Source organism: Neolamprologus multifasciatus, chromosome 12, assembly GCF_963576455.1.
Source record: "Neolamprologus multifasciatus chromosome 12, fNeoMul1.2, whole genome shotgun sequence".
In the NCBI taxonomy this organism is placed as follows: Eukaryota; Metazoa; Chordata; class Actinopteri; order Cichliformes; family Cichlidae; genus Neolamprologus; species Neolamprologus multifasciatus.
The window spans coordinates 6,144,423-6,161,031 of NC_140450.1; the positions used below are offsets into that span (position 1 = coordinate 6,144,423).

The window sequence follows — 16,609 nt, forward strand, 5'->3', positions numbered from 1 at the left end:
AAAAATTTTGTATTGTTCGATACATATGCATACCGAACCAAAAGCACTGTATCGAACGTTCCAATATTGATACGAGTATCGTTGCACCCCTAATAGATAGATATATAGATAGATAGATAGATAGATAGATAGATAGATAGATAGATTCCAAACCAACAGATCAAATGAGTTTCTCCTTTCGAAAGCTGCAGAGAATAGAAGCAGCCACTCTTCATCACCTTCATAAACCTTACAGCAGGGACAGCCGCTTCTAGAGCCTCTGCAAGATTGGTTGGCAAACCAGCTACTCAACTTCATCAAGTGGAAAACTTCAGACAAGTTCGTTATCTACAGTTGAGTGAAAGAGGGCCACGTCTTTGCACCAACAGGACAAACTGGTACAAGGTATACCAACGAAAAAATGACAGACTAATGACAGACTATATCAAGATCGAGTATTCTCCTGTAAGACAGCGAAACCTGAACACTGATACGACAGAAACTGAAGTTCAGCACTTTCCATATGTGCTGCTGCAAGCATGTATTGAACATTACAGGGCAGAAAAAATTGCTTAACTACACCGGAGTGTAAGTATTCAGCACCCTGCTGAAACAGAGGTGTGCTGGCTCAGGCATGTAGTGACAATGGATGATGGCTGTACTCCCAAGCATCTCCTCTATGGAGCTGGCATAGACAAAATGTTCCAAAGGCAAACCTCAGATACGGTGCAAAGATTTCTGCAAGGGAGATGTGAAGGTGATGTGCATCTGAACAACTTGGCCAATCAGCTAGGTAGGTAAAAGAGAAATAGTACACCACAGACACATCTCTACAGGAAAGCAGAAAACGGGACTCGAGTCTGTCTTTAAAGAAGACTGTTCTGAGTCTGACTACTTGGGACATGCTTTGGCAACCTGTTTACTTATTTATTATTTTGCTAACAGTGTGTCATGCTGATGTAATTTCCTATTATACAGAAATACTAAATTTGAATGACTGGCTGAATGAGGGAATATGAGAAGAACATTTCATTTCGTTATGTTAAAATACCAATTACCCATTTGTATTGTTCTGTTTGATTACAGCCCCCTCATGATATTACAAGACCTTTTAGTAGAATCCTGCAGCTCTTCTTGGCTTTCTGACAAACTCAAATCCCTTTACTTACTATCAACATGGTTAATAGGATGGTTGCAGATAGCTTTCATCAAAGGATTTCCCCAACAGGAAAAACATGAGAGTTTATGAGATAATCGTGATTATTTCTGAAAAGAGTCATTCATACACAAACGTGCAAAAACCCCCCAGAAAGAAAACCAGGAAGAGGAAAATATGTTTTGCATGCATCCTTACTAGAATTACTGTGTGCTTCTATTAGTTCTGGGCATTAATACTCCCACAGGGACACAGGCATTAACATGCGAAACAAATATTTTCCGTAAATAAAGGGAAAACCCCACAGGTGAAAAACACGGATGCCCCCCCAAAAATAAAATGTGGCTTATCTAATGGCCACTTGAAGGCTCCTGAGGTGAGTTAGTCGCTACATAATCTCATGTTAAAATGCTCTTTGTTTACTTTATAGTACAAATAAACACGTGTACAGCCGGGTCCACAAATGCGTGTGGTCTTAATGGAGATTTTCTCCACTCACAACAAATGTCAGATATGTTAATTGAGAACCACACAATGAGAAAAGTTCAGTAAACTAAAGCCAAATCAAGGTTTAAAGTCAACAAATCAGAAATAGAGTCCAGGTTTTACAGAGAAGAGTTACCTACTGCATTTATTATTATCTCTAGTGTCTAAAAAAGCTTCCTGTTCTGATCTGATAACCTTTCTGTGTTTATATTCCTCGTACAATAGGGGGGGTTCCTTCTCTCGGTTAAGGTTGTCTGCCAGACAATGTGAGCAGTGTCATTGTTGGCTGATTGACAGCAAAATCTTCACACAGCCTATTTTTAGTTGACGAGCTTGCAAATTGCAAAGCTTCTGTCGGTCACAGAGATTAAAAGTTGACAACAATTTCCTGTGTCACGGTGAACTGCCATGGGCCCAGTGCACACGTGTGCATAATCTTTGCACACGTGTGCATTCTTGTTTTCTGTTGCACTTCATGTTGAACGGTTTTACGAGTGCCACTGGACTTTTTAAGCAACGTCTGCAAACTTTGGTAAACTAGATCCAATAAAATGATGTGTCCCACATGAGGTGGGGCATGTGGTCACCCTACTTTGCTGGGTTGGATCAGACTCTGTACACTGGAGTCACCTCCACTTCACATAATGTATATCCTGTCCACAAGAGATGTTCCAATGGATGACGGAAAAACTTCTGCATATTGGCTATTGCCTCACTAATGTGTATGTGTGTCATATTCCATTTTTCCTGGGCCATCTGTGATGAGTTGATCCAACCTTGCATTTCATTCCATCTTTAGTCTGAGAAAATTCCTTGGTGTAAATGTGAATGTGGGTGGTTATTAGGGATGGGTATCGTTTAGGTTTTATCCGATACCGGTGCCAAACCGGTACTTTTGAAACGGTGCCGGTGCTTAAACGGTGCTCAAACCGGTGCTTAAAGAATGGAGAACACAAAATTGGTCCAAAAACCTCTCATGTTCAGCTGTTTGTTTGTTTTTTTTAAAGATAACAATGTTAGCCTTTTCTGCAGCTATAGGGCATATATGGTATCACTCTGGGCTGGAAGCAGTGCTTAAACAATGGATAAAACACAAACTTTGTCCAAAAACCTCTCATGTTTAACTGTTTTCCACTTTTTCTTTGGTCATTTTAGCCTTTTTAACCAGGGTGAAGGGAGTATCTGCCATCAAACAAGAAGACAGCCGCATGTAGCTATGATGATGTTTGCTAGTTTACCTTACATGCATTAATGTGGTTAGCTTACTCAACGTAAATTACACACGAACAACATTAAGCTACTCACGCAGAGATGAATGGCTACTGCTGCATCATCATCCTTCATCATTTCTGCTACACTGGCAGGGCTAGGGGCCAGGACTCTCCTCTTCGGGTTTTTGGGGGATGTCGCTAACTCCGGGTCCGATAACAGGCACCACACCCGCAGTAGATGTGCTCGGTGTGAGGTCTCGCAGCAAGCTATCAAATACGGCAAAACCCGCTATGCGTCACCAGGTCGGGTTTGAGGTGTTACCTCCTTTGACAGTATCACAGTATCACCTTAAAGCACTTGTTGCAGGCTGCTGAGTTTGCATATTTTGCTGTGAAGTACAGCCAGACTTTTGACCACTTTGCCTTGGGCATTTTTAATCTGTAGCTCTGCTCTAAAAGAACGTACGTACCTGGGCCCGCCTACTATCCCCGGAAACGTAAAATGATTGGCTAGAATCTAAAGCGTATCATTCCATACCAGTTGGTGGTGGTAATGCACCTTTCAGTTGTTTGCCAACCACCAATACAAATGTAAGAAAGAAGAAAGTGTATCACAGCTCAGGAAAAAAAAGCATCGAAATAAAACACCGAAATGTGCGCTGCTTTTCGGTCTGGTTACCACTGTTTATGTCAGAACCGGTGCCATCATGGCACCGAATACCGGTACCCATCCCTAGTGGTTATCTGTGTCTCTTTGTTAGCCCTATGATCGACTGATGACCTGTCCAGGGTGTATCTTGGAAAAAGATGGATATATGAGCAGATGAATGGACACTCCCTTCCTCCGGGCCTGCATGGTTATTTTATCTAGACTGGATCAGAGGAATGCCCTTCGGGATGCTCTCTTGGCGATTTCCACAGAAAATATGCAAATTTTAAAACACCAAAACCAGAAACCAGGCTCAGCATAGAGATAAGATGCTCCCAAATTTTGCAACCTTACTGAAAAAATAAGGCACCGTGTGAACTCACTGTAAATATCACAGATTTTATTTTGTTTTTCTTTCATCAAATGGGTAAATAGGGCAAAGGAGATGAGAGGAGCAATGTTACAGCAGTTTCCTTTACCGGAGTCTGACCAACTTACTAAGTGTATGTCATCTGTGCCTTAATGTGACACTGTGGGAACCAAATGAACGTCAAGACACAGTCATACACCTGTGCGCTCACCTGCACACACCTGCAGTAAATATTTTGTTGCTCTTAGGACATCTGTGAATCATATATACACAACAGTCAACAAACACACACACACACTTCAATTCAATTCAATTCAATTCAATTCAGTTTTATTTATATAGCACCAATTCACAACAGCAGTCGCCTCAAGGCCCTTTATATTGTACAGTAGATCATACAATAATAGATACAGAGAAAAACCCAACAATCATATGACCCCCTATGTGCAAGCACTTTGGCGACAGCCGGAAGGAAACACACAAACACACACACACACACACACACACACACACACACACACACACACACTCTTGGCATCACTGACAGAAACCGACATTCCAGCTCATCAAACTGTCATCCTGCTCTGAGGTGACGCCATGTCTTCTTCTTCTTCTTTTTTAAAAGGCTTTAACTTTTAATGACCTCAGTAGTCACTCACAGTGCTATAGCTGAATCTATCACCTCAGCCTTTAGCCACATCTCTGTGTGCTCGTCTGTCTAAATATGGCTCTGTTTAGCTCAGTCATGCCAGCTGAGTGAGGTTTTACAGCTCCATTGAGGTCATAAGCTAGTAAAACACCTGTGACAAAAATGTCACATGTCAATGTTTAATGAGTCTATTGATAGTTACTTACAGCTTGCCATGTTCCTCTTTGTTTCGTCTTTGAGATTACGTCACATGACCTCATCAATAAGCTTGAGTGTACAATTTGTGAAAGATTTTTTGTCCTCTCTGTAAACATCAAACACGAACACACTATGTAAGTGTATGCTATGATAGTTTATGATGCTAGTGAATTTATTAAATGTATGTCCGGTCTTATCTAAACAAAACAAATTGTACTTTTACAATTTCACACAGAGCACTAGACCTGCTCTGCTTTTCCATGTCTTTCATCTATATACCGTTACAATGGTAGGTGTTCATACTCAACCTGACCAAGTTTCACATAACAAGGTCAGTGTATATACAAATACTCTGTATGAGCCAAAAGCTCAGGCTTCAGATTACACGCCTGGTTTCAGACAGTTTTTTCTTGCTCTTCACATCACTGACAGGGGATGATGTTAATGTGGGAATCTCAGTCGTTTGAACACTATAACATGAAAAAGGTATTTCAACAGGTGACCTTCTTTTACACTTGACAAAGCGATTAGACTCAATGTGTCTGTATTTCCTCAAAGGCTGTTTGGATATCTTACATTTTGTTCCTGTTAAAGGTGCCAAATAAAATCAGCAACAAAACACATCTGCAGCAGTCACACAGGCACACTGACTCACTCAGCGCGTCTTGTTTATATGATTTATGGTATATTGTGGTAAATGCTGGCAGACTGGGGTAGACCTGCAGCACAGACTTGATGCGATTATTAGCTGCAGGGGGTTATAAATGCATTTGTGCACTGGTATACATGCTCTACGATCTGCTACTCCAAACCGACGGTGTGTCGACCTGCTGACGTGAGGTGGTGCACATGCTCATATTGCTGAATGAGCTCATGCACTCACTAATTTTATGAGATCGAATGCAGAGACATGTAAAACAGCAAGACACAAATGCTAAATATTACGAGTCCATACTGACATCATCTTCTTGAGGCAGATGTCTTCTTTCGGTCGTTTCTTCTGACTACTAATGTTTTGAATGTCTAGACTGCTATGTGACGGTTTATGATGGTTTTCGTGTTATTTGTGCTGTTAAGTTATCGTTGATGTCCCCAGTCACATAGAATCTCTTTCAAATTCAAATTCAAATTCAAATTTTATTTGTCACACACACACAACCATACACAGTATGACATGGGGCTGAAATGCTTGTAGCTGTACAATGCCCGACCATTAAATGACAGAAAAAAAAGTTTAACAGTATTTACAATTTACAGGTTACTGCAAAATTTACAAATTAACTTAGAAATTTACAGTAAAAAATGTGCAAATAGCAGAAAGAATTATCAAGATTATAAATTATAGGAATTATAGGATTATAGGAAATGTGTGGTGGTGCGTGTGGTGATCTGATGTGTGGGAGAGTCCAGTCTTATAGTGATGTGTGTGGGAGAGTCCAGTCCTACACCTGGTTCAGGGCCCGAATAGCCTGGGGGAAGAAGCTCCTCCTCATTCTCTCTGTTTTGGCCTTAAGGGAGCGGAAGCGCTTCCCAGACCTCAACAGTGAGAAGAGTCCATTGTTGGGATGGGAGAGGTCCATCATAATCTTCCTAGCTTTGGACTTGCACCGCTTGGTGTAGATGGACAGCAGGTCAGGGAGCTCTGATTGAATGATGCGTTTGGCTGAGCGCACCACTCTTTGCAGATCTCGTCTGTCCTGCTCTTCTTGGAAAGAAGTTTAATATCATAAAATTACAATTCATTACCTTTTCTAAGCTAAATGATTAAACATAACACATTTGCTTTAATTAAATGGTAAATGGTATGTATTTGTATAGTGCTTATACAAATACCCTAAGGACCCCAAAGCGCTTTACACTACATTCAGTCATCCACCCATTCACACACACATTCACACCAATTAGGATTTTAAAACTGCTTTTTGCATAAAGCTTTGCACAAATATTTGCATTTACGCTCTTTATTTTATTTAATTTTAGCCGTTTTCTCTGTGCCACTGGCCAGTTTTTGTTTCTCTAGCATAATCTTCCAGTCTAAAGTTCAAAAGGTAATCTAAGAAAATGCAGAATATAAATTACATATAACGACATCAACACCGTATCAGAGAAATCAGCTGGTGTTACAACTCAACACAAGTAGACATACCGGGCATGTGTCAACACATCTACTTTCTCACAGTGATACCAGCCAGTCGCATATTACACCTGACAATCTCAGACTTGTGTGTGTTTGTTATGGCAGCCTGCGTGGGCTGATTGAGGGATTACCCATGAGTCAGTGACTCAAAGACCCCTGTGCTCACAGTAAACACCCCACAGGCATTGCTCAGTTTACCTCACATAGCAGTTAGAGTGAAGGTTGGTTTGAAAATGCCTCTTGCAACAATGATCAGTTTCGGAGCAGAGAACAGGTCAAACCAGAAACTTGTCATCATACAAAGAGTTATTACTGCACACCAGTGGTGAAACAAGCACTCACATACTTTTAGTCACATACATTGACTAAAAAAATACATCATCTTTTAAGCATAACACTAACAGAAAAAGGTACTGTAAGGCATGGTCGTATTTATGGAGGCATTTGCATAAACAATTTATTCTTTATTTTAAAAAAGCAGATGATACGTGTTAAAATGAGTGTAGCAAACAAAGTGCTGCTATATAAAAATACACTCTCTGAATAAATATGTACTTTTTACCACAGGGTTACACACTCAGACAGAAATATTCACAAAATAGTTACATTTATTTGAAATGTTAAAATGTAAGCCTTTGACTGAACATTATTATTTACTATAGGCCATCCTGTGCCTTTGCCGGGCACTACTGATTTGCTTCAAGTTTTTGTGCCACATTGTACACCATGTAAGCTCAGGCCTTTCTCATTTCTGTTTCTCTTCTGGTGACATCTGTTTCATGCTTTCGTCCTTCTCCACATTTCCTTGTTTGTAATGTGGTCACACCAGTTTAACTTTGAGATCTGCCTGACACATCTTCAGTGGAAAATATTACCCTTCTTATCAGTTTTGACTGAACTCATCCACGTTTCACTGTCCCACATAATTGCTGTTGTCGAGCTGGAGTGTCATCTCAGTGGCGGTGGCAGAACAGGTGAAGCACATTCTTTGGAAACCACCACTGTCCATCCCCAATCAAACATGTAGAAATGTTTTTAAGAGGAAACCATCTCCACACAGTATTCGAACTTAACCTTGTCTGTGTGGCTTTTCCTCTCTTTTACCCTTTTCTCATTCACCATGTTCGCATTTAGTGGCTTTGTCCTCCATCATGCCACCACACACTCCACCTGTGTCTCTGATCCTCGATCCACTGTTTGAATCCTCCAGGGCTCCTCCCCTGTCCATCCTTGGGATGTGCCCAGGCTCCCATCACCAGCCTCAAGTTGACACACTGCTGGATCTGCACATTGGCTCTCAATTACTGTAAAAAAGAAGTTTTTGTTTCATATAAAGAGAGTATTGTATGTTAACACTTAATTATTGATCAAAAGAGGAACAGTGTATTTGCCAAAATCTTGTGAATCCACAGAATGACAATTTTAAATTCAAATTCAAAGAACAAAGTTCAACTAAAGTTCAACACATTCTATAAATGCATATTTAAGTTTGCAGTATTTGGTGTTTATTTAAGTTCTGGTTCTGTCCCAAGATTACAAAATTTTGGGAAGATGTTCATTTAGTTATAGGTAAAATTCTGGGTTATGCTGTATCTAAGACTTGTACATTATTATACTTTGATGTCATGACGGGAAATGTGATGAAAGAATATAGATACATATTGAAAATTATGCTTGCTGCCTGTAAAAAGGCAATTACAAAAAAATGGAACAAGATAGACCCACAATCACAGGACGAATGGATCAAAATTATAGATGAAATACAAACCATGGAACAATTGACCTACAGAATAAGGACTCGGGAAGATCAATACCATAAAAAGTGGGAGAAATGGACTGAGTACATAAACCTAACAGGATAAAGACCAACACATTGATAATGAGAAATGATCAAACTGTAGAAACAAGGAGATCCAACATGTTTTTTTTTTGTTTGTTTGTTATCCTACTTGTTGTATTTATCTTTTTGTTGTTGTTGTTGTTGTTGTTGTTTTGTTGTTACCCCCCTACTCCCCTGTATAGTGTTTAAAGAAAAACAATAAAAAGAAAGTTTAAAAAAAATGCATATTTAAATTCCCCTTATTTGTGGTTGAAACATGTATGGACATCTTGTATAAAATAGCTATTTAGCCATAAACCCGTAACTACCCTTCACCCAGACACGAGTAATCAAATCATCATCAAATTCAGTCATAAAGGAGACTTTGCAGTGACTTCTGAAAGATAAAGATATTAACGTAATGATTCATTTATCAGTGCGTGTCAGTGTACTCAAACTAACCTGTGCAGGTGTGTGGCTCCTCTGTGTAGATCTGCAGGAAGACGAGCACAGACAGGAACAGAAGACAGCGACAGGCCTTGTCAGGAGCTTCCCTGAGTGGGGGCCTCCTGCTCTGAAAGGCTGGATACAGGACCCGACGGGGACGGCGAAACCGAGTTGGAGAGGGAGGTGGAGAGGAAGAGTAGGATGTTGTCAGGGTACTGGATTCTTCCAGAGGCCCCAGGGCAACAGGCACAGGTTTGTAGCAGGAAGAGAAAGGCATTGTCGACCCTTAAGGTTCTTCTTTGTCCTGCTAGTCTTATGTTTCAGCTTCTCTGTGCTTTGGTATTCTGATCTTAATACCTTTATATTATTATCAGGAAGTCTCTGTTATAAACAGCTCCTGCTTCTCTTTGTCAGACTTCAAATAGTTTTTGCACGCAGCATATGCATCTGTTTTGCCCTATCTATCTTCATCACCAGTCTGGTTCTAGGTCTGAGTTTGAAGCACACACTCTTTAAATATGTGCAGAGTAGGTGTTGTCAGTCTGCCTTTGGCCAGTTGGACGCCACCCACCTCGGGAATTATTGTTGTTAGGAGTTAAGATTATTTTTGGATGCACGCAAACTCCTTTCCCCCCCAAGGAAGCTTTTCTGCCTCCTCCTCCCTACAAATCCCTGCTGTAGGGAAAATCCATGGTGCAGCTGCATTACCACCTCAAGCCAGAAGGCAAAGTTGAGGATTGCTGGCTCAGTTAAGTACTCTCCATCATCACCATTCTGCCATGAAGTTTAATGAAATGTGTCTAACAGTGTCTTGTTGATAATACGTTTGACTGGGGCCTTACACACGGAACATTTTTACTCACGGACTCAACAGGTCCACGTATAACGCCACAATTCCTTAGAAGGAACTTTATTTTTCAGAAGGATTTTTATTTTTGGGTTTTACATATCATCCCTGGCTGATATGTTCCTTCAGCAGCACAAGCAAAACACCCTCTGGAGCTCCAACTAACTGATTTTTATCAAATAAAAGTAGATTCAAGTCATGTTTTATGGTCAGCCTCTGCAATAAAGGTGAATGCCACAGATAAAGTTGCACAGTAGACAAGGACACAATTCTAGCTAGAGCTCAAAGAGTAAAGCTACAGGTTTCCTCACCTCTCCTTGCGTGTGGGCTGAACTTGTGTCTTCCCAGTCTCTCCTCAGGCTTTGACCACAGAAATTTGCTGAACTTTCTGGAATGTTTTCAGGGTGCTTTGATTAGTTTCTTGTCTGTATTTTTGCACGCGACACACAGTATATCATCAAATGCATTACAGTAAAGCTGCAGAGTCATTTATCCCAAAGTGCTGCATGCAACAGGCAGTGAGTGGACACCGACTGTCATGCAGTGGTTCCACTAATTTTGACATTAAAAGTCACATGTACTCAGTGTTGGGAAGGTTACTTTTAAAATGTATTCCATTACAGAATACAGAATACATGCCCCAAAATGTATTCTGTAACGTATTCCGTTGCGGTACTCGATGAGAGTAACGTATTCTGAATACTTTGGATTACTTAATATATTATCATGCTGTTTACAACTACGTGAATGTACTATTGCTGTGATTTATTACTGTTACTGAAGGTCCGCGGCTCCGAACCGTAGTAAAGGGACCTCTGACTAATACGGTGGGTTCTGTGTTGGGCTCGTAGCCGAAAACTAGCTTTACTTTGTTGTCTGGGTCAACTTTGCTAGCGAGAGACAGAGAGAGGCGTTGAAAGGCTGCTCCAAAGGAACTTATGTTTTTGGAGGAAAACACGAACACGGCTACAGTCGAGTCTTAATAGCTTACTTACAACTGGGCTCGTCAGGCACTCTTCTTGGCTGCAGTGGTTATTATTATATTTACATGCTTCCAGCTCCTGTTTTTGCTCGATGACAGCTCGTACTTTTCCTTTTTCTCCCTCCCTCGCTCACAGACACATAACGGGTATGGCAGTCCATTCTCCCTGCAGCACGGACTACACTGCCTATGATGCTACATTCTTTAGAGCTATACCTGTAGCATTCTGCCTATTAGCTTAGCACAACAACAACAGGCGCTCTCTCACCCAGGAAACACGCAGAGAGAGAGCGGCACCCTGTAACCATGGCAACCGTAACGCTGCCGCCTGGAACAACAGAACGTAGCTGTCAAACAAAACCCAAACAGGCCTGACCCGCCACAATATGAAACAGGGAAGTACCGCCGTACTGTGGTATTCTAGGTGGTATTCTAAATACCACCTTTTTAAACGGTAACTGTAATGGAATACAGTTAGTCACATTTTGTATTTTTAAATACGTAACGGCGGTACATGTATTCCGTTACTCCCCAACACTGCATGTACTTGAAAGGCTGCTGTAAGAAAGACAGACTTTTTGCTTTTCTCTTCATTTCCAGCTTCTTTGTGTGCTGTTAAAACTCGCAAACAGTTAAATCTTAAGTTGCCTCACAGAGCATCAAATCCTTCAAACATTTCATAATCCATATGTTCTTATTTATCTGCTTCTCCAGTCAAGATTGTATTGATTACTGTTTTCTGTATTATGATGAATCAAACAAATTCGCAAAGGCTCTTAAGTGACGACTTTGTATTTGCAGTTGACATGTATTAGATAGCAAACCTAATAACTCAATAAAAGTATGTTATAAATCATTACCCCATGTCTGTGTCAGGAGTGTCGTGTGTGGAGGCGAGGAAGTGACCCAAACGCAGGACTCGTGGATAGTGAAGAACTGAAGATGGTTTATTATGAATCATGGATGAACAGGGCAGGAACGAAGGACTGACTGGCTGAAACACTGGATGGATGACTGACTGACTGACTGACTGACTGACTGGACTGGACTGGACTGAACTGAACTGAACTGAACTGAACTGAACTGAACTGAACATACATACGGAGAGACGACATTAACATCAATGACACGACAGTGAACGAGTAGAAACAGAGGGCTTAAATACACAGACTGATGAGGATGATAATGAGAGACCGGTGAGTACACAGCTGAACATAATCTGGCTAATGACACGAGACGAGCTGACACAGGAAAAGCAGGAAGTGAGAACATGGAAGTGGCAACATAACCTAAATGTGACAAAACTGAAAACACCAGGAACCCTGACAGTCTGCAGTGACCTATTGATTAAATCATGACTCATGTTTCAACTTGTTTCTGTCTTAGCAAATTACTACTACTACTACTAATAATAATATAGCTTGGTGGCATGTCATAATAGGCCAAGGCATTCATCTGTGCATGGCTATAATACTTGGACTTGGTGCTCAGAGGTTAGGAACGGAATTTCTTCATGAGGGGCAAAGAGGAAATTATTTAAAATGTTTAAAATATCTATAATATAGATGTGAAACTCTTTTCTGCATTGTGTTGGACCATTTGATTCCTAGTTGGGTCATCAAAGAGACAAATCTACGAGTTTTCAGCTCCTAAATGTGCTGGTCTTCTTTTGGGTTCTTTTGATAAGCTGTAGTTAAACAAAAACATGTTTTGATGTTACTGTTATGGTTTTGAACTAATCGCTCATTTTGAACAAATCGCAATTTTAAATGAACATTTTATATCATAAATTCTTAAAATTACTCAAACCATGACACATAATCAATCTTGTATTTTGGAGTATTTATTGGAGTTTTAATCTGTTTATTTAGTATGTTAATTATATATAGTTTGGGTTTAGTATGTCAAAATCAATGTGTGGTCAACGCATCCTCAGTAGCATCCATTGTTTCAACTTTCCAGTTTTAAAAGCTTGAGATAAGCAGGGGTAGGCAACTCCTGTCCTGCAGGTTTTAGATCCCACCCTGGGTTAACACACCTGAATCAAATGATTAGTTCATTACCAGACCTCTGGAGAGCTTCAAGAAATGCTGAGGAGTCATTTAGCCCTTTAAATCAGCTGTGATGGATCATGGACACATCTAAAACCTCCAGGACACCGACACTCGAGGCCTGGAGTTGCCTACCCCTGCGCTATGCAATCAGAAGAAATACTTTCCAAGCTTGGAAAAAGGGTAAATCTGAGGAGCACTTGAGTGTAAGCTGTGATTCACTTAGGGAGTGTCAGTGGTTCAAGCCCTGACCAAAGGGAACAAATATTTCACTCAAGTATTGTCCTTTAGCCTATTTATATTAAGACTCATGTAATCTTTCTGTCCCCACCCAAAGCTCATGTTTGATCCACAAAGAAAGTGAAAAGGATATAAAAGACAAAAGAAGAAAAATACTGTTGAAATCCTTTTGCTGTGGTTGCAGTTAGTTGCATCAATTTTAGACTGACAATAAAAAGCAACAAAGATGCAAGATGTTAACACACTCAGCTGATCCCACAGACCACAACTGTTCAATAACTGTTAACATTAGGGTAAAATAATATAAAAATACATTTATAAATATTATTTTACAATAAACACTGTAATAAAACCAACACCTGCATAAGTAGATAAAAAAATGTAACAGCTTTTGTCGTCAGCATTGTTTAGTGTGCGCAGGAACGCAGCGTATAACAAAGCTCATGTGCACGCGTTGTGCTTTGGAAGCATTAACGTCACTCTTTTGTTCACATAATATACCAAGTAAAACATTCTGAATGGTTCACACGTCACACAGTTGTGTGAACGCACACTACTGTGACAAATTTAGTGTTTTACTAAAAACAAGAAGCACAAACACAAACCTTCAGCAAAGCAGGTCAACTCTGGACAGAAGTTACTTTTAAGGGACTAGTACTACACTTTGTGTATATACATTTTATTTTCTTAGGGTTTTTTTTTAAGTGTACTTAGTACAGAAAAAATCCAATGAGGCTAGATGTTGAAACATAATTGATAATAGGTATTGATTTGTTAATAACTGGACATAATAACTTGAGGTTGTGATATATTATTATAGGCAGCTTGTTCTCTTTCTCTTAAAAACACTTTCCTTAAAGATGTAACACATTTTAAGGTCAACGTGAATGTTAATCATCGCGTTCTCCTAGTTCAGATATAAACTTATACAGAAACCTTACTCAGCACTGTGCAAATGAAAGGAAATGATTCAGACTCTGCAGGACAGGTACTGGCATGGCTTTGCCGAGTCTGGTACACCATGCTCGTCCTTTTGTCTTAAAATGAAAAGGTAAATGGGTGAAATTAATGTTAATTGCAAAGACTCCTTAGTTACATGTTTTGGAAAATTACATGTGCACAGCAAATTCAAAAGTGTTAAATGTTTTGGTGTTAGTAGTCTTAGAGTTAATTTTACTCTAAGTAGAGTCACATTCTTTTAATGTAACTCTGAGGTGTAAAATGATAGTAGTTAAAATCGAGTGTTAAATATGAGTGTTTCTATTTCAAATCTGGAGGTGTTACAATGGAAACATTAACTCTTGACCTCTTAACTCCTACAGGGGCTATGACACTAATAGAGTAAATTCACAGACTCCGCCCCCAGCACGGCTCCAATCGAAGCTGAAGTGAAGCCGTTTCAGAACATTTTGCTCTACATATTTGAGTTGTTTGCCATGCTTGGTAAGTCATGTTTTCAAAGATTGTTTCAATTATTGTTATTAGCTTTTACTTCTGTGGCTCTTTGGAGTTGAGACAAAGCTGTGTGAAAGGCATTAGCCATGTTGCTCGCTGATAGCATAATATTCTGTTTTAGCTAGCTGAAAGGTATTGTTTGCGGGCAAATACCACAGCCTTGAAAAAAAGCTTGCATGTGAATTTTCAGTCAAATTTCTTGGTCAAATACACTTAAAACAATGTCTAGAATGTGAAATGTTGATATAATGATGCTACTTGAAGCCTGAAAACGATCTCCCATAAAAAACGAGCAAACAGCAGTAGCAGATGTCCCGAGTCCCGACTGAGTTCTATGTTAGCATTTAGATCCCTCCAGAGTTTTGTGCACACGGTTTAGGTAAAAATGAAAAAGGTTGAGGTTTTACATTTAGTTCAGTATTACCTGTTGCCTGTGTCCTTGTCTGTTGGGAAAATACTTTACACAAGTAATGGCTCAAAAAGGAGTCCTTTTTCTTTTTTTTACTGTGCTTCAATTGATTTGTGCCATTAATTAGTGTCAACTAATTTTTATTCAATCTCCACATAGGATATGCTTGTGAAGATGGAATATGGGGGAGAGCAGAAGTGCGTTGAAGTTCCACAAAGTGATGAATGAAGGACAATGATGAGAATGCTGTTATTTGCATTTACCAGCTCACCTATGTCAGACCTTTTGATAAACGAAATTCTAATGAAAGTGAGAACATGTACACTGTTACATCTTTAGAAAATGTTTTGAAATTGTGGTGCACAGTTCAGAATAAATGTTTTTCAAAAACCAGTGCGTCTTTTTAGTAAATGTTTATTTCCAAAAGAAATTTCTAGAAGTTCAAAACAGTAAAATTCCCGCTTTTTAGAATTAATTAGAAGATAACTCTTACGTAGTTAAACTAAAATACTCTTTGAGAGTTAATATATAAACTCTTAACACCAAGTGTTAAATTATCAACTCCAGACAGATTTGGTGTTTAACACTAAATCAGAGTTAACATACCAACTCTCCAAAAAGAGTTATATTAACACTCTCTGGTGTGGACCCATATAGACACTTTAAAAGTGTTGAAATCAAATCTGACAGTGTTAATTTGGACATGCTGGATTTGCTGTGTGGGTATAAAACAAAGAGAAAAGCAGAAACCAATAAAATCACATTAAATTGGACTTTCTATTGTTCTGTATTCATGTTCTGTTTCTTATGTTATATCATGGCTTTTTTGTTGTCTGAAAAAGGGCAAAATGTGATTTATTTGTATTTGAAGTTTAAAAGAAATAAACTTTAAGCGTCAGAGCCACAATAATTTTGATTTAAAAGTAATAGAATTGTGACACAGCAGGATTAAACAATTTAGAAAATGGGATCTTTATCATAACCTAGTATCTAACAAGGCATAAATTTATCGTGAGTCATTCAAGGGTTTGTTTGTTTTGTTTTTTCAAATTACTGAAAGTGTCGTGATTCAAGGAGCTTTCTGCTTAAAAAAAACAAACAAGTTCTGGTAAAAACTGCGTTCGTTTTTTTTAATTTAACTTTGTAACGCTAAAATGCGAAAGAAGGATGACGTGTAGGAGATGCCCCCATCGTACGCTCAAACGCTCTCGCCCTCAAGGCTAAACCCACCGGAGGAGATTTAATGCCTCACATCCTTTACCACAAATACATCATTTTTATGATAAAGCACGCTTACAAGTGAATACTAAAACTCGGTTGCCTAATAGCATATTCTTCAGCGCAGGAAGACACAGGCACGCATTCCAAAGATTCCACTCCATGCAGGTGGTTTGCCTAGGAAAAGGGATCCTGGTGCGGTGGGATTACCAGAAAGTCTTTGTGTATCAGAGGGGATGCGATTGGCACAGACAACCAATACTTCCTCCCCTTCATTCTTATTTTAATCCTCCATGTTTGTCAGCA

General features: G+C 39.5%; 1 protein-coding gene across 1 annotated transcript; it reads right to left on the reverse strand.

The window, feature by feature from the left end:
• Nucleotides 1-98: 98 nt before the first annotated feature.
• Nucleotides 99-14,333, reverse strand: LOC146506276 (uncharacterized). The gene is made up of 4 exons (XM_085180372.1): nucleotides 11,791-14,333; nucleotides 10,260-10,336; nucleotides 9,117-9,236; nucleotides 99-8,139 (listed from the first exon to the last, which is right to left on the reverse strand). The coding sequence occupies exons 1-4, from the start codon at nucleotides 12,024-12,026 to the stop codon at nucleotides 7,985-7,987; spliced, it is 588 nt and encodes a 195-aa protein (XP_085036498.1). The 5' UTR covers nucleotides 12,027-14,333; the 3' UTR covers nucleotides 99-7,984.
• Nucleotides 14,334-16,609: the final 2,276 nt, after the last annotated feature.

Excerpts from the sequence above, each read along its gene's own strand:
- LOC146506276 (XM_085180372.1), bottom strand. The coding sequence starts at position 12,026 with ATGTTCAGTTCAGTTCAGTTCAGTTCAGTTCAGTTCAGTTCAGTCCAG. Across the intron at positions 9,237-10,259 it reads CAGCCCACACGCAAGGAGAG|CCTTTCAGAGCAGGAGGCCC; the intron begins GTGAGGAAACCT and ends TCCTGTATCCAG. Across the intron at positions 8,140-9,116 it reads GGAGCCACACACCTGCACAG|TAATTGAGAGCCAATGTGCA; the intron begins GTTAGTTTGAGT and ends TCTTTTTTACAG.